The sequence below is a fragment of the Rhincodon typus genome, chromosome 3, assembly GCF_021869965.1.
Source record: "Rhincodon typus isolate 14 chromosome 3, sRhiTyp1.1, whole genome shotgun sequence".
Lineage (NCBI taxonomy): Eukaryota > Metazoa > Chordata > Chondrichthyes > Orectolobiformes > Rhincodontidae > Rhincodon > Rhincodon typus.
In genome coordinates this window covers 119621457-119640525 of record NC_063334.1, presented here as the reverse complement: position 1 = coordinate 119640525, position 19069 = coordinate 119621457, and the positions used below count along the sequence as shown (strand labels likewise).

At 45.6% G+C, this 19069-nt stretch overlaps 1 protein-coding gene across 1 annotated transcript in view; it reads right to left on the bottom strand.

Moving 5' to 3' along the window:
* Positions 1–5132: 5132 nt before the first annotated feature.
* Positions 5133–19069, bottom strand: part of LOC109938430 (probable ATP-dependent RNA helicase DDX60) — a 144997-nt gene continuing 131060 nt past the window's right edge. Inside the window, exons 33-35 of the mRNA XM_048594078.1 lie at positions 16331–16482; positions 14562–14624; positions 5133–6568 (exon numbers count right to left, since the gene is read on the bottom strand). Coding sequence (XP_048450035.1) covers positions 6463–6568; positions 14562–14624; positions 16331–16482 — 321 coding nt within the window. The 3' untranslated portion in view covers positions 5133–6462. The remainder of the gene's footprint in view (positions 6569–14561; positions 14625–16330; positions 16483–19069) is intronic.

The window sequence follows — 19069 nt, the reverse complement described above, 5'->3', positions numbered from 1 at the left end:
CTGCTTGGGCTGCTGTGTTCATCCAGCTCTACACCTTGTTATCTCAGATTCTCCAGCATCTGCAGTTCCTACTATCCCTCCCTGATTCAGGCCAGTTTGTTTTACTCACTCTCCCCCTCTCTGTCCCCCTACCTCCCACTCTCCCCCTCACTCCGCACTCACCCTCAGTTGTATAAAGATATAGGGGCCTGAAGGGGTTAACGCTGAGGGTAGGTGCCTTGAAGGTGTATGATCTTTTTGTAGTTTCCGTAACAACGCCAGTCCCAGCCTGTAACCTGTACATTGCTAACATGCAATAAACCTCATCCTGCTTAAGGAAAGAGATAACAAGGTGTAGAGCTGGATGAACACATCAGGCCAAGCAGCATCAGAGGAGCAGGAAAGCTGACCTTTCGGGTCTTTTCAGAAGAAGGGTCTGGACCCGAAACGTCAGCCTTCCTGCTCCTCTGATGCTGCTTGGCCTGCTGTGTGCATCCAGCTCTACACCTTGTTATCTCAGATTCTCCAGCATCGGCAGTTCCTACTATCTTTGGTTAAGGAAAGAGCCTCTTATTGTTAAACTAGGAAATGGTTTTCCTCTACCACACTAGACGAAGTGGGCCGAATAGGTGCCCATCCTAAAGGAGGATGACAGCAGAAAACAAACCCCACAGCAAGCTATAACACAAACAGCTTTATGGCACACGTAGTCAGAACTGCCCATTCAATATGGTGAGCAGCAGTGTGGATTCCATCACACTGCCTTGTAACACATACTGGGGCAACGGTGGAGGTCTCAGATAAACTGAATGTTCGAGAACACCACTGACTGTAGTTTCTGCCGTATTGTTTATTCAATGATAAAAGCATTTCACGCTTGACATGAGGGTAAGACCTGTGTGGGACATAAGTATTGGTCACTCTGTCAGTGGGATTGTGAATAAAGTTAATATCCCGTGTGGGCATGGGAATTCTTTTGAAAGTGATGCAGAGTTAGTTTGGCAAGCTATGAATAATCATCCTTAATAAAAATGCAGCCAGCAGATGCAGAATAAAGCGAGTTATAGCAAACAACTGACTGTGAAATAGAATTGGAACCAATAATAGAAACGGGGTTATTGTTTGAAAGACAAAGGGCTAAATCTTGGCTAAATGTCAATGTCATCAACTGTCGCAGAGATTTTCTCTCCATGATGCTGAGCAAGATTTCTCCACGTATCATCCCAGCGTGACAGGAGGCCATTCGGCCTATCATGTCTGTGCCAGTCATCAAGCACCTATTTACTCTAGTCTCACTTTCTGTGGCAGTTCAAGTCAACTTCTAAATACTTCTTAAATGTTGTGTGGGTTCCTGCTGACACAAACTGTGGTGAAAGAACTGTAAATGGAGTACTTCATTTTCCTTTTTATTTTTATGCTGGACTTTTATTTATTATTTTTTCAATTTTGTACCAAATACTTAAGTGTCTGTACCTAGGTATCCTGTACCTAAGATGGCACCATAAGCGACGACAATGCAAATTTTTCCCTGCACTCATCTGAGTGCGCATGACAACAAAGCTAATTCTATTTCAATTCAACTCTACCATCCATTTAGCGGTGAGTTCTAGATTATCACCACCTTCTGGCTGAAAAAAAATCCTTCTTTAGATTCCCTCTAAACTTCCTGCCCTTTACCTTAAATCTATGCCCACGGTTTTTGATGCCTCTAAGAGGAAAGGTTTCTCCTTATCTACGCTATCTATCCCTGTCATTATTTTGGACACTAGAATCAGGTACTCCCAAATTTTCCAAATTGTCCTGGGTCTCACAACCTCTTACCTTCTCAACCAGAATGTCATGTAAGGCCTTGTCCAAACTCTTACCAAAGTCCATGCAGATTACATCCACTGAACTATCCTTATCCATACCTCTACGAACCTCCTCAAAAAACTCAAACTTCTTAGACATGATCATCTCCCCCTTGCTCACTACTCTTACTTCATCCTTACCTCTCCAAGTGGAAATTAATTCTATCCCTCAGAATGTTTTCCAATATGTACCTTATAGCTGATATTTGGTTTGTTCCTACCACCTTTCTTGAATAATAGCTATCCTCAGTCCCTGATAACTTTCCTGTGGGCAGAAAGAATTTACAAATCCATGTCGAGAGCCCTGCTATCATCTCTCTTGCCTCCCAAACTGGACTGGGGGACCTATCCAATCTTAAGCCACTAATACTTCCTCACTCTGAACCCTCATCATTAGCTACCGAGCCCACTCCATGGCTCATCCCTTGTCTGATGCAGTGCATGGAATACTGGAATAACTCACTATTAATCAGACATTCGGGAATGGATCAGCATTCCTGGTGCCAGTGCCATGTTTAAACACAATTGCTTGCAGAGCCAAGCACTGATGTTATGAAACTGCCGTGTATGGTTTGTCACCTTCTCCCCAGACATGGTAGACGAGTGGAAATTGGTGTCCCACCTTGTGGACGGGAACTGGGAAGCCCTGATCAACGGGGTGGTACACAGGATGTCCTCTTTCCCCAGGACATAGAGACATAGAAGATAGGAGTGGGAGGAGGCCATTCGACCTTTTGATCCTGCTCTGCCATTCTTCACAATCGTGGCTGATCGTCCAACTCAATAGTCTTCTCCTGCTTTCTCCAAATTGCCTTTGATCCCATTCGCCCCAAGTGCTATACCTAGCCACCTCTGGAGTACATTCAATGCTTTGGCATCAACTACCTCCTATGGTAATGAATTCCACAGGCTCACCACTTTTTGGGTGAAGAAATGTCTCCACATCTCCGTCCTAAATGGTCTATCCCGAATCCTCATACTGTGACCCCTGGTTCTGTTCACACCTACCATCGGGAATATCCTCCCTACATCTACCCTGTCCAGCCCTGTTAGCGTTTTATAAGTCTCTATGAGATCCCCTCTCATATGTCTGAACTCCAGCGAAAACAGTCCTAACCCAGTCAATCTCTTCTCATACGTCAGACCCGCCATCCCTGGAATCAGCCTGGTAAACCTTCGCTGCACTCCCTTGAGAGCACGAGCATCCTTCCTCAGGAAAGGAGACCAAAACTGCACACAGTATTCCAGGTGTGGTCTCACCAAGACCCTGTACAACTGCAACAACACATCCCTGCTCCTGTGCTCAAGACCACTCGCAATGAAGGCCAATGTACCATTCACCAGATGAGCAGGCCACCACACTGCTCTCTGCCATTCTAGGCTGAGTTCACCATCAGGGTCAGAGCAGTGTCCACAGTGCAAACTGCTACCATCAATATCTCAGGGGTTACCCTTGACCAGTAACTGAACCGGAACAAAATGGCTACTAAAGCAGCTCTGAGGCTAGGAATCCTGAAGCGAGTAACTCGCCTCCTGACTCTTCAAAGCCTATCCACCATCTATGTGGCACAAGTTAGGAGTGTGATAGAATGCTCCCCACTTGCCTGGATGGGTGTAGCTCCAACAATACTCAAGAAGTTTGACACTATCCAGGACAAAGTAGCTTGCATAATTGACACCATATCCACAAACATCCATTCCCTCCACCACTGACGCTCAGTAGCATCAGTGTGTACTATCTACAAGATGCACTACAGAAATTCACCCCAAGATCCTCAGACAGCACCTTCCAAATGCATGACCACTTCCATTTAGAAGGGCAAGGGCAGCAGGTACGTGAGAAAACCACCATTTTTAAGTTCCCCTCCAAGCAACTCACCATCCTGACTTGGAAATATATCAGAGATAGTAGGAATTGCAGATGCTGGAGAATCCGAAGAAGGGTCTATGCCCGAAACATCAGCTTTCCTGCTCCTCTGATGTTGCTTGGCCTGCTGAGTTTATCCAGCTCTACACCTTGTATTCTTGGAAAAATATCACTGTTCTTTCAGTGTCGCTGGCTCCAAATCCTGGAATGAGGGCTTTGTGAGTTTATTTACAGCGCATGGAGTGCAGCAGTTCAAGACGGCAACTTGTCACCACCTTCTCAAGAGCAACTAAATACAGGCAATAAATCCTGGCCAGCCAGCGATGCCCACAAATGAATGACAAGAAACACTATGGAGTTAAAACTTCCTGTGCGCTCCCAATCCCCGGTGACACTTATGTATTGGCTCACTGTGGGCTGTGCACCTCTCTGCCCTAAACATTGCTGACCATTTCATGCAAGAGCAGCCCCTTTGGCCACTGAGTCCAGTGAAGCAACAACTGAGGCCCTTGTAAATACAATGCTTACACACGGTTGCAGTCACTTCTCAATCAGGTCTGGCTCCATTATGCATCATTTAAGAACCAGGATGTCTGGCCTTATAATGGGGATGGTCAATAACAATTTTACTGTGTCCAGTGGCAGGATAGAGAGCTGCAGATTACTGAGACATGAAACCACATTATTGATGTTGTGAACTAACAAACAATCTCCACTAATCTTGCCACTGCCGCAGTGAGAATCTGGTCTTGACACTCAGATCTAAGGTTTTGGAGTAGATTTGTAGCTCGGGTTGTGGGTGTTGTGGTTGGTTGGCTCGCCGAACCAGCGAACCACCTCGGCGAGCCAACCAACCACAACGCTCAGATCTTAACTGGAAATTGCAGCGAGTTGGTCCTGATATCGAGATGCGTTTTTCATGCCAATCTCACTCCATAGCCCATGTCTCTCAGAGCCCTGTTAAGATACCACCCACAGAGCGCTATTGGGGAAATGAGGATCCCCTCAAATACCAGCTGAAAAGGAATGGGCAATAGTCCATCAGGTGGTCATCCCATCTGAGTATCGTAATGAAATTTCATGAATGGCTCACAAAATTCCCACAGAAGTTCCATTAGGGATACCCATTAAGCCTAGGCTAAAATGAGAAGGCGTTTTAATTGGTCCAAGATGTGTAAAGATGTGGAAAAATTTTGCCAAATGTGCCACACCTCTCAGGTCATGGGGAAATACCAACCCTGAACTAAACCTGCACCTTTCAAACCCAGTACCAATTTTCCAAGGATCATCTATCATGGCCTGAATTAATTTCATTGGACATTCAGCTAAAACCCAGGAATGGGACTCAGTATGTTTAAACAACTGTGAATATGTTGACCGGACTCCCTGATGCAGTACCTTTGGAGAAAATTACGGCAAAGAAATGACACCGGAAATGTTTGTTCATTTGTTTTATTAGATGTGAATTAAAGCAAAATTTATAAAGCAAAGCTCAGAGTCTGTGCTTCCAGTGCACGTTTCAAGTTCCAGAGAAGAAGTTACCAAAGTATAAGAGATACAAAAGGCGTTTGAAAAGTCATAGAGTCACAGAGTTTTTCAATCTGGGAAGAGGCCCTTCAGCTCATTGTGATAGTTCTGGTCATCAAATATCAATCAATTCTGATGACATTTTCTAGCCTTGAATGCTGTGGTGTTTCAAGTGCTCAGCTAAATAATTTTTAAGTTTGAGGGCTCCCACCTCTACCAACTTGTTAGACAGTGAATTTCAGATACCCATAACCTTCTGGGTATTCTCAAACCCTGACTAAAACTCTTGCTCCGTGCTTTAAAGCTGTGCCCCCAGTTGTCGATCCCTCCACTGAGAGGCAAAGTGTCTCCCTATCTACCCTATCTATGCCGCTCATAACTTTGTACACCCCAGCCTACCCTACAACCTTCTCTGCTCTAAGGGAAACAACCAGTGTATTGAGTCTCTCCTCATCATTGAGTCATTGCATCTGGATAACATCTAAAAACGGAAAGAACTGCAGATGCTGTAAATCAGAAACAAAAGCAGACATTGCTGGGAAAGCTCAGCAGGTCTGGCAGCATCTGTGGAGAGAAATCAGAGTTAACGTTTCGGGTCCAGTGATCCTTCCTCAGATATACCTCCTCTGCACCCCCTCCAGTGCAATCACATCCTTCCTGTAGTTTGGTAGCCGGAACTGGACGCAGTACTCCAGCTGTGGCCTAACTACTGTCTTATACAGCTCGTAATTTCCCTGTTTTTGTATCCAGTGCCTTGAATAATAAAGGCAAGTATCCCATCTGCCATGTTAACCACCTTATTCGCCTGTCCTTGAGCTTTCACGGATCTGTGGGCATTTATTCCAAGTTCTCTTTGACTCTCTGTACCATGTATTCAACATGTACTCCCTTGTCTTATTCCTTCTCCCAAAATGTATCACTTCATCTTTCCACATGATTAATCACTAAAATTGACATCACTGGATTCCAAGAAGACATGTTACTGCTATCAAGTCCTTGTGAGAATTCCCTGGGGCGCTCACGGAACAAGATGCTTATGCTTTTGGATTTATGACAGCAGTAAAGCATTCATTTTCACTTCAAGTTCATCAAAAGAAAAAAAATCACCAGGGCTTTAGCTGCAAAGAACCAAGAGCTGAGTCCTGAAGCACATTTAATTTTTTTTTCCTAACAGCAGAATCAAAATCCTGAGCACAGTGTTCATTGTTGTAAAGGTCAAAACTTCTGATGTCAGGGATATTAGCTCCAAACATTCTCGAACTTGGATTTGTAGTTCCTGTGCAGTTGTTGGAATGCCAAAATGACAGGGTCATCTTCATTATCACACAGGTCTTCCAGAGAAGTGCTGCCAAATCAGAACAGAACACTTTGTGAGTAAAAGACTTTTCATAGAATAGAAACATAACTGGGCCAGTATTTATTGTCTGTCCCTGAGAAGGTGGTGGTGAGCTGCCTTCTTGAACCACTGCAGTCCACATGCTGTAGGTAAACCTACACTGCCACAGGGAAGGAATTCCAGAGATAGATTAATTCTCGATCAGTCAGGAAATCAAGGGTTACTGGAAAAGGGCATCTAAGTGGACGTGAGGAATGTTAGATCTTCCATGACCCTATTTAACGGCGGAGCAGGCTCGAGGGGCTCAAATAGTCTACTCCTATTTGTTATGGTAGAAAGCTAGGCTAATGGTAACCACTGACGATTGTCGGAAAAACCCATCTGGTTCACTAACGTCCTTTAGGGAAGGAAACTGCCATCCTTACCTGGTCTGGCCTACATGTGACTCCAGACCCACAGCAATGTGATTAACTCTTAACTGTCCTCTGGGCAATTACGGATGAGCAATTAATGCTGGCCTAGTCAGCGATGTCCTCATCCTTTCAACAATTGAAAAAATATAGTTCCAAGTCCAGATGGTGAGTGATTTGGAGGGGATCTTGCAGGGGTGGCACTCCCATGTGTCTGCTGCACCTGTCCTTTAGGTGAGAGATGTCTAACCTGATCTCATACACCAAAGCATAACATCACACAGGCCACAAGGATACATTTTAGAAAATTTCACATAATTGTGAAAACCGTGCACATACTCATTAACGTTTAATATCCATCAATTTGAAATCAGTTTACTAACATTTTATGAAATTTGGTTTCTTTTCCTCCTCTTGTTTATGTGACCATCTCTTTAAAATACTTTTATTCATAGATTCTGTCTAACTCTTCATTTTTACAGAAGATTTAAGAAAAATCTGACTGGTCAAAAGTATCACACTCACTGAGTTAGTGAGATATCGGGGGTCGTTGAGAAATGGATACAACAATGTGTTGGGAGCTCATTGTTACATTTTGATCATTTAAAAAAATGCCTTTGCTGGAAATGACATTGAGTACTCACAGGTCAAAGTTTAATCAGAAGCCAAGAGGAGACATGTAGTGACAAGGAGAGATTGAAAAGGTTGGGGTTGTTTTCCTTGGAACAGAGAGGCTGGGGGTGTCATGGTTGAGGAAAACAGAATTGTGAAGGGTAGAGATAGAGTAGACAAGAGGAGCCTGTTTCTCTTGGCAGAGAGTTCAAGATCCAGGGGTCAGAGATTCAAGCTAAATGGCAGAAGCACTAATGGGGCATGTGAAAAAAAGCATTTTTATGCAAAGGGTTGTGGGTGTCTGGAATTCACTGCCTGAGTTGGTGGTGGAGGCAGAAAACCGAAACTCTTTTAAAAAGTACTTGGATCTGTATCTTAAGCTGCCGGGCTATTGGCCATGTGGGTATCTTTGGGTCAGCATGGGCAAGATGGGCTGAATAGCCTCCTACTGTGCCGTATCATTTCCATGGTTCTGTGGCAAGCTACAGCATTTGTGATAACCTCCAATTACATCCAGTGGCACCAAGATGGCACCGGGGGGAGGAGGAGTGGAGTCTTTTTTCAGCCCAGGGATGGGCCAACCATTTCCACCCTCACCCACCCCGATTGTCTATCTGCACTGCTTTGGGAGGTGCCAGGTACCACTGTAGTCCAACCCTGGCTTGGCAAAATGAATAAATGGACGCTGGGCAGTGCCAGTCAGAGGTCACTATGTTAGGAAATGGTACACATTAGGCCCATATAAAATGCTCTGCATACATGGCCTGTGGGCCGTGAGACCTGATTTCAGGTGGCAGAGGTCTTGGGTTTGGAAGGAGCCTTGGTGAGTTGTTGCATTTCATGTTGTGGATGGTACGCACCGCTGTTAAAAGTACACCTTGGTGGAGGGAGTGAATGCTCAAGGTGATGGACGGGGCGCCAATCAGGTGAGCTGCCTTGTCCTGGATGGTGGATCCAGGCAATTGAGGAACATAAGAGCTAGGAGCAGGAATAGGATGTTCAGGCCCTTCAGCCTGCTCTGCCATTTTACACAATCAAGGCTGATCTCATCTCAACCTCAACCTATTCCGAATTAAAAATCTACCTATCTCCTCCTTAAATTAGTTCAGCATCCGAGCTTCCACCACAATCTAGTGTCATAAATTCCATGGATTTACAACCCTTTGAGAAAAGTAATTTCTTCTTATCTGTTTCAATTCTGCTGTCCCCTTTTCCTAAAAATGACCTCTTGTGCTAGATTGCCCATGGGGAAACACCTGCTCAACATCTACTGTATCAATCATCTTTAGCATCTTATCTACCTCAGTCAGATCTCCTCTCATCCTTCTAAACTCTAATATAGGCCTAAACTGCTCAATCTCTCTTCATACGGCAAACCTTTAACCTCTGGAATGAATCGAGTGAGGGTTCTCTGAACTGCATTCAATTCAACCACATCCTCCCTCAAGTAGAGGGCTTGGTGGCATGGTGCAATGAAAACAATCTGTCTCTCAACGTCGGCAAAACTAAAGAACTGATCATCGACTTCAGTTAAAAAAGGAGGAGAACGTATCCCCATTGACATCAACGGAACTGAGGTTGAGAGAGTGAAGAGCATCATGTTCCTCGGAACGACGATAACCGACGACCTGTCCTGGATTTCCCATGTAAATGTGACAGTCAAGAAGGCACAACAACGCCTCTTCTTCCTCAGGCAGCTCAGAAAATTTGGTATGCCCGTAAGATCCCTCACCACCTTCTACAGATGCACCACTGAAAGCATACTGTCCAGGTGCATAACGGCCTGGTACGGCAACTGCTCTGCCCAGGACTGTAAGAAACTACAGAAGGTGGTGAGCACAGCCCAGACCATCACAGAAGCCAACCTTCCATCCATGGACTCCATTTACATGGCTCGCTGCCGTGGCCAACATCATCAAAGACCCATCACACCCTAGTAATGATCTCCTACAGCCTCTTCTGTCAGGGACAAGATACAGATGCCTGAACACACGCACAACCAGGTTCAGGAACAGCTTCTTTCCAGCCGTTATCAGACTGTTGAATGGACTTTAGCCTCAAATAATGTAACCTGCAATGTAACCTGTATGCCTCTAATTTTTTTTTTGATCTGTACTGCACTGCTTGTAAACAAAGCCTTTCACTGTATTTTGGTATACATGACAATAAATCAATCAATAAAATCAGTCAATCAAAAGTAGAGGGCCAAAACTATACAGTATTCCAGGCGTGGTCTCACCAATGCCCTGTACCGTTGCAAGACTTCCCCATTTTTATACTCCATTCCTTTAGCGATAAATGCTACACTCCTGACTTGCAGTTGGTGGACAGGTTTTGGGGAGTCAGGAACTAAGTCACTCATAGAATCTCTACAGTGTAGAAATAGGCCATTCGGCTCAACAAGTCCTCACCAATGCTCCAAACAGCATCCCGCCCAGACCCTCTCCCTGTAATTTCCAATGGCTAACGCACCTTGTTTTTCCTTTATATTTTCTATTCACTTGTGGGATGTGGGCATTGCTGGCTGGCCAGCATTTCTGGCCCATCCCTAATTGTCCTTGAGAAGGTGGTAGTGAGCTGCCTTTTTGAACAGCTGCAGTCCACCTGCTGTGGGTTGACCCACAATGCCCCTCGGAAGGGAATTCCAGGATTTTGACCCAGTGACGATGAAGGAACGGTGATATCATCATAGAATCCCTACAGTGTGCAAACAGGCCCTTTGGCCCAACATGTCCACACCAACCCTCGGAGAATCCCACCCAGACCCATCCTCCTATAACCCAACTAATCTACACATCCCTGAACACTACAGGCAATTTAGCATGGCCAATCCACCTAGCCTGCATATCTTTGGATTGTGGGAGGAAACCGGAGCACCCAGAGGAAACCCATGCAGACACAGGGAGAATGTGTAAACTCCACACAGACAGTCACATGAGGGTGGAATTGAACCTGGGTCTCCGGTGCTGTGAGGCAGCAGTGCTAACTACCGAGCCGCTGTGATGTATTTCCAAGTCAGGATGGTGAGTGGCTTGAAGGGGAACGTGGACGTGGTGGTGTTCCCATATGTCTTGTCCTTCTAGATCGAAGTGGTCATGGGTTTGGAAGGTGCTGTCTGAGGATCTTTGGTGAAATTCTGCAGTGCATCTTGTAGATAGTACACACTGCTGCTACTGAGCATCGGTGGTGGAGGGAATGAATGCTTGTAGATGTAACGCCAATCAAGTGGGCTGCTTGAGTGTTGTTGGGGCTGCACTCATCCAGGCCAGTGGGGAGTATTCCATCACACTCCTGACTTGTGTCTTATAGATGGTGGACAGGCTTTGAGGAGTTAGGAGGTGAGTTACTCGCCATAGTATTCCCAGCTTCTGGCCTGTTCTTGTAGCCACTGTGTTAATGTGGTGAGTCCAGTTGAGTTTCTGGTCAATGGTAACCCCCAGGATGTTGATAGTGGGCGATTCAGTGATGGTAACACCATTGAATGTCAAGGAGTGATGGTTAGATTGTCTCTTATTGGTGATGGTCATAGCCTGGCATTTGTGTGGCGCGAATGTCACTTGCCACTTGTCAGATGAAGATGGTTGGGCTGAGGACACTATCCTGAGGAACTCCTGCAGAGATGTCCTGGAGCTGGGATGATTGACCTCCAACAACCACAACCATCTTCCTATGTGTCAAGTATGACTCCAACCACCGGAGAGTTTGCCCCCTGATACCGATTGATCCCAGTTTTGCCAGGCCTCCTTGATGCCACACTTGGTTGAATGCATCCTTGATGTCAAGGGCTGTCACTCTCACCTCACCTCTGGAATTCAGCTGTTTTGTCCATGTTTGAACCAAGGCTGTAATGAGGTCAGGAGCTGAGTGGTCCTGGCAGAACCCAAACCGGGCGTCACTGAGCAGGTTATTTCTGAGCAGGTGCTGCTTGATAGCACTGTTGATGACACCTTCCATCACTTTACAGATGATCGACAGTAGACTGATGGGGCGGTAATTGGCCGGGTTGGATTTGTCCTGCTTTTTGTGTACAGGAGATACTTGAGCAATTTTCCACATTGCTGGTTAGATACCAGTGTTGTAACGGTACTGGAACAGCTTGGCTAGGGGAGCGGCAAGTTCTAGAGCACAAGTCTTCAGTGCTATTGCCAAAATGTTGTCAGGGCCTGTAGCCTTTGCAGTATCCAGTGTCTCCAACCGTTTCTTGATATCACGTGGAGTGAATCGAATTGGCTGAAGACTGGTATCTGTAATGCTGGGGACCACTGGAGGAGGCCGAGATGGATCATCCATTCAGCACTTCTGGCTGAAGATTGCTGTGAAAGCTTCAGCCATATCTTTTGCCCTGATGTGCTGGACTCTTCCATCATTGAGGATGGGGATATTTGTGAAGCCTCCTCCTCCAGTGAGTTGTTTAATTGCCCACCACCATTCACGTTGGGATGTGGCAGGACTGCAGAGCTTAGATCTGATCCGTTGGTTGTGGGATCGCTTAGCTCTTTCTATCACTTGCTGCTTTCACTGTTTGGTGTGCAAGTAGTCCTGTTTGGCGGCTTCACCAGGTTGATACCTCATCCTCAGGTAGGCCCGGTGTTGCTCCTGGCATGCTCTCCTGCACTCTCCAATGAACCAGGGTTGATCCCCTGGCTTGATGGTAATGGTTGAGTGGGGGATATGCTGGGCCATGAGGTTACAGATTGTGCTGGAGTACAATTCTGCTGCTGTTGATGGCCCACAGCACCTCATGGATGCCCAGTCTTGAGTTGCTAGATCTGTGCAAAGTCTGTCCTATTTAGCACAGTGATAATGCCAGACAACACAATGGAGGGTATTCTCAATGTGAAGGCGGGACTTCGTCTCCACAAGGACTGTGCAATGGTCACTCTCAACGATACTGTCATGGACAGATGCAACTGCAGCTGGCAGATTAGTAAGGATGAGGTTAAGTATGTTTTTCCCTCTTGTTGGTTCCCTCACCACCTGCCGCAGACCCAGACTAGCAGCTACGTCCTTTCAGACCTGACCAGCTCGATCAGTAGTGCTACTGCCGAGCCACTCTTGGTGGTGGACATTGTAATCCCCCACCCAGAGTACATTTTGTGCCCTTGCCATCCTCAGTGCTTCCTCTAAGTGTTGTTCAACATGGAGGAGTACTGATTCATCAGCTGAGGGAGGATGGTATGTGGTAATGAGCAGGAGGTTTCCTTGCCCATGTTTAACCTGAAGCCATGAGACTTCATGGGGTCCAGAGTCAATGTTGAGGACTCCCAGACCAACACCCTCCCAACTGTATCCCACTGTGCCACCCCCTCTGCTGGGTCTGTCCTGCCGGTGGGAAAGGGCATATCTAGGGACGGTGATGGTGGTGTCTGGGACATTGTCTGTAAGGTATGATTCTGTGACTATGACTATATCAGGCTGTTGCTTGACTACTCTGTGAGACAGCATCTCCCAGATGTTAGTGAGGAGGACTTTACATGTTCGAAAGGGCTGTTTCTGCCGTTGTCTTTTCCAGTGCCTAGGTCGATGCCTGGTGATCTGTCTGGTTTCATTCCTTTGAGACTCTGTAGTGATTGGTAAAACTGAATGGCTTGCTCGGCCATTTCAGAGGCAGTTGAGAGTCAACCACATTGCTGAGCGTCTGGAGTCACATGTAGGCCAGACCAGGTGAGGGTGGCAGATTTCCTCCCCGAAGGGCATTAGTGAACCATATGGGTTTTTCTGACAATTGGCAATGATTTCATGGTGATCAGTAGATTCTTAATTCCAGACTTTTTTTAATTGACTTCAAATTCCACCATCTGCCATTGTGGGATTCGAACCCGGGTCCTCAGAACATTATCTGGGTACCGCTAGGCCATTGCTTACCCCACAGATCCACCCTAACCTACACATCCCCGAACACTATGGGCAATTTAGTACAGCCAATCCACCTAGCCTGCACATCTTTGGACTGTGGGAGGAAACCAGAGCACCCGGAGGAAACCCGCACAGACACGGGGAGAATGTGCAAACTCCACACAGAGAGTCACCCGCAGGTGGGATCGAACCCGGGTCCCTGGCGCTGTGAGGCAGCAGTGCTAACCACTGAGCCACTGTGCAGGATTCCTTACCTCTGCCCTATGAGCGTAACCACAATATTCAGTGTGATTCTGGCTGATCTTTGACCTGAACTTCCCTTCCTGCATCCTTCCTCATTTCCTCAACTCCCTTAGTTTTGAAGAATCCATCAATCTCAGCCTTGACTATGTTCAATGACAGAGATATTGAGTGAAATCGAACCAAGGGAACTAGGAGAGTTTAGAATCAGATAAACTGGAGGAGGTACAGTGGAGAATGTTGCCTGGGATGGAGCATTTGTGCGATGGAGAGAGAGAGGCTGGATAAGCTCAGGTTGTTTACTTTGGAGCAGAGAGGATTGAGAGGGGACAGGTTGGAGGTGTATAAGGTTATGAGGGGTTTAGACAGGGTGGGTTTCCTTTAGTCAAAGGGTCAATAACAGGCGGACATCATTTTAAGATGAAATGCAGGAACTTTAGAGGGGATTGGAGAAAAAAAAATTCACCCAGAGGGTAGCGTGTGTCTGGAATGCGCTGCCTGGGAGGGTATTTGAGGCAGGAAACCTTGCAGTCTTTAAGAAGTATTTGGGTGAACACTTGAAATGTCATAGCATTCAAGGCTTTGGGTCTGCTGTGGAAACATGGGATTAATGTAGATTAGATGGGCCGATGGGCCTCTTCAGTCCTGTATGATTATATAAACCATGATCTAACTGTCTAGCTGGACTGGCTCAAGAAATGGATAACCACCTCTGTCGCTGTGCTTTACACATCTGCTCCTTCCTACATTCCTCCTTTTAATTCTGTCTATTATCCATTGAATATAATTGGAATAAAATAAGACAAAGTTAAATTAAATATGAGTTAAATAATGCAAGGAGTCTGTCTAAGTGGAAAAGTTTTGGAAAAATGAAAATGTTTCACCTGATTGAGGCAATTACCAATGTGAAATCTTTGATCAGATTGAAGGCTTCTCCTCTATTTAACCTATTGAATTAAAAAGGGAATAAAAATATTAAGTTACTGCCTTTAAAAATGATGACAACTTATATTTGTACAGTGCATTTCAAACAGTAGCAGTTATGATCAAATAGAATTTGATGGATTGGACATGAAGACACATTCTGACATATTAGGTCTAAAGGTCAGAAAGTCCGTGAAAGAGGGAGGTTTTCAGAAGTGCCTTAAAGAAGGGATGCAAGACAGAAAGAGGTGCAGGTGGGTGACCGAAGGATGTAGATCTAGGGCTTAGACCTTTGACAACTGAAGGCACATCATCAGTGGTGGTGCGGAAATTAAAACTAGTAGCGTACAGGGTGTGGGAATTAAGTGAATACAGAAAGCTTGGCAGACTGCAGGTTTAGATAGGGAGGAACAAGACCATGGAGCAATTGGAAAATAAAGGTGGGAATCTTAAAATCCAGGTATTGCGGGATTGTGACCAAGTGCAGGTCAGCAAGTATAAAAGCAATGGCTGTTGGTTGGCTCGGCTCGCTGGCCGGTTTGCGCTGTGGAGTGATGCCAACAGTGTAGGTTCAATTCCCACACCAGCCCAGGTCACCATGAAGATCACAACTTCTCAACTTTGCCCCTTGCCTGAGGTGTGTGACCCTCAGGTTAAACTCTTCATATAACTTCTTCACGCAGAGATTGGTGCATATATGGAATGGGCTGCCAGAGGAGATGGTTAAGGAAGGTATAATAGCAACATTTAAAAAATATTTGGATAGGTTGGTACACGGATGGGCAGGGTTTAGAGGGATATGGACCAAATGCAGGCAATTGGAACTGGCTGAATGGGCACCATGGTCAACTTGGACAAGCTTGGGCCGAAGGGCCTGTTTCCATGCTGTGTAAATCTATGACTCTATAGGTCACCACTGGTCATCTCTCTAATGAGTGAACAACCTTGTAGGGACATAGGAAGAGGAACGGAAAACAGTGATAGTTGCCAATGGTAATACTGGCGCACTGTTCTGAGGAATAGAAAACAGGTAAGACCATTGTGTGTGTCATTTGCAAGGTTCATGGGCTTCTTTTTCCTTCGGGATTACATTCATGATAGGAGAAGGAGACTAGTGCAGGTTAAGAGAAGGGCAGAAGAGTTTTGGTTAATTCAATTTTATGGAAGATGGAGGGCTAACCAGGAAACTATTAGATGAATTGGGCAATGAGTTAAGAAAGGCATGGAGGAAAGGTTTTAGACAACAGAGGCAGAGATAGACATGTACTGTTTGCACTGATTAAGGTATCCAACTTCAGGATTTTCTTTTTACTTCCTCATGGGATGTGGGTGGCACTAGTTAGGCCAGCATTTATTGCCCATCACTAATTGCCCAGAGGGCAGTTAAGAGACAACCACATTGCTGTAGGTCTGGAATCATATGTAGGCCAGACCACAGTCTTTATTGGACTCTTATTCAATTCAAATTCCATCCATCTACTGTGGTAAGATTTGAACCCAGGTCTCCAGAACATTTGCTGAGTCTTTGGATTAATATTCTAGCATTAATACCACAAGGGCATTGCCTTCCCCTACATGGGGGGGTGAAGACACGGTAATATGTTGATTTGAGTTCTATGTGTCACATTATAATTTTCAAGGAGTAAGAACTCCCTACTAAAACTATCATACATAACTTTAGTTTAGTTCCCAGTTCTATATAACACATAAGTAGACAATCATTGCTCACCCATTGTCGGTATGTAAAGCATCCAAACAGCCATGTTTGTAGAAGTCAAGGGCATAGGCGTTCAGGGGCATTCTCCTGCCTTGCCTGTCAAAGCACTTCAGTTGCAGAACAGGGATGTTGTTTGTATGAATTCCAAGTGTGCGGAAAATAATCTGGAAATGGCAGAAAGTGCATCCACAATGATATTATGCAAGGTGTGATTCCTTGGCTGGCCACTACATAGTGGACACTTGCAGTGTATAGGCAGACACTGTGGGCTGTCTCCCCAGTGATAGCTGCTAACCAATGTTCTCTGTATTCTGTGTGTGTGTGTGCGTGAGTGTGTGTGCACGTGCGCGCGCATGCACATATGTGTGCATGTGCGCGCAGCTACACACCAGGAAAAACAAACCCATACGCACTCTATGATCTCCCCTGGCCATGCAGCCCAGGCCATCAGTCTGTACTCGGTATTCAAGCAGCGGTTTCCATGGAATCGGAGACCCAAACATAAGTGAAGCAGGAGAAGGTTAGCTCAAGGGCAAGGGAAAGAGACCAGGCCACAGCTCATAAGTTCTAGGGAGTTAACATCTGAGTACGACGGGATCTTGATCAGATGGGCCAATGGGCCAAGGAGTGGCAGATGCAGTTTAATTTAGATAAATGTGAGGTGCTGCATTTGGAAAGGCAAATCAGGGCAGGACTTCTACACTTATACACTCCTGGGGAGTGTTGCTGAACAAAGAGACCCTGGAGTGCAGGTTCATAGTTCCTTGAAAGTGGAGTCACAGGTAGGCAGGGTAGTGAAGAAGGCATTTGGTACCCTTGCCTTTATTGGTCAGTGCACTGAGCATAGGAGTTGGGAGGTCATGTTACGGCTGTACAGGACTTTAATTCAGCCACTTTTGGAATACTGTGTGCAATTCTGGTCTCCCTGCTATAGGAAGGATGTTCTGAAACTTGAAAGGGTTCAGAAAAGATTTACAAGGATGTTGCCAGGCTTGGAGGGTTTGAGCTATAAGGAGAGGCTGAATAGACTGGAGCTATTTTTCCTGGAGCCTTGGAGGCTGAGGGGCAACCTTATAGAGGTTTATAAAATCATGAGGGACATGGATATGGTAAATAGCCAAGATCTTTTCCCTGGGGTGGTGGAGTCCAAAACTAGAGGGGCATAGGTTTAAGGTGAGAAGGGAAAGATTTAAAAGGGACCTAAGGGGCAACTTTTTCACACACAGGGTAATGCATGTATGGAACAAGCTGCCAGAGGAAGTGGTGGAGGTTGGTATGATTACAACATTTAAAAGGCACCTGGAAGGGGAATATAAATAGGAAGGATTTGGCGGGGTATGGGCCAAATGTTGGCAAATGGGACTAGATTTATATAGGATACCTGGTTGGCATAGATGAATTGGACTGAAGGGTTTGTTTCTCTGCTGTACACCTCTATGACTCTATAACAGTCGGCAAAACAGCTAAATCCTAGAGGTGAGGTGAAAGAGATAGCCCTTAACATCACGGCAGCATTTGAAAGAGTGTGGCATCAAGGAGCCCTAACAAAACTGGAATCAATGGGACAAACTGTCTGTTGGTTAGAGTCATGCCTGGTACATTGGAAGGTGTACATTGGAAGATTGTGAAGTATGTACCTGTCAGGCAGGGAGGAAGTGGTCGAGCGAGGGAACCATAGTTTACTAAAGAAGTTGAATCTCTTGTCAAGAGGAGGAAGGAGGCTTATGTAGAGATGAGGCGTGAAGGCTCAGTTAGGGCGCTTGAGAGTTACAAGTTAGCCAGGAAGGACCTAAAGAGAGAGCTAAGAAGAGCCAAGAGGGGACATGAGAAGTCTTTAGCAGGTAGGATCAAGGAAAACCCTAAAGCTTTCTATATGTATCTCAGGAATAAAAGAATGACTAGAGTAAGGTTGGGGCCGGTCAAGGACAGTAGTGAGAAGTTGTGCATGGAGTCCGAAGAGATAGGAGAGGTGTTAAATGAATATTTTTCGTCAGTATTCACACAGGAAAAAGACAATGTAGTCAAGGAGAAAACTGAGACACAGTCTATTAGACTAGACGGGATTGAGGTTCATAAGGAGGAGGTGTTAGCAATTCGGAAAGGTGTGAAAATAGATAAGTCCCCTGGGCCGGATGGGATTTATCCTAGGATTCTCTGGGAAGCTAGAGAGGAGATTGCAGAGCCTTTGGCTTTGATCTTTATGTCGTCATTGTCTTCAGGAATAGTGCCAGAAGACTGGAGACTAGCAAATGTTGTCCCCTTGTTCAAGAAGGGGAGTAGAGACAACCCTGGTAATTATAGACCAGTGAGCCTTACTTCGGTTGTGGGTAAAGTGTTGGAAAGGATTATAAGAGATAGGATTTATAATCATCTAGAAAGGAATAATTTGATTAGGGATAGTCAACACGGTTTTGTGAAGGGTAGGTCGTGCCTCACAAACCTTATTGAGTTCTTCGAGAAGGTGACCAAACAGGTGGATGAGGGTAAAGCGGTTGATGTGGTGTATTTGGATTTCAGGAAAGCGTTTGATAAGGTTCCCCATGGTAGGCTATTGCAGAAAATACGGAGACATGGGATTGAGGGTGATTTAGTGGTTTGGATCAGAAATTGGCTAGCTGTAAGAAGACAGGGGGTGGTGGTTGATGGGAAATGTTCATCCTGGAGTTCAGTTACTAGTGGTGTACCTCAAGGATCTGTTTTGGGGCCACTGCTGTTTGTCATTTTTATAAATGACCTGGATGAGGGCGTAGA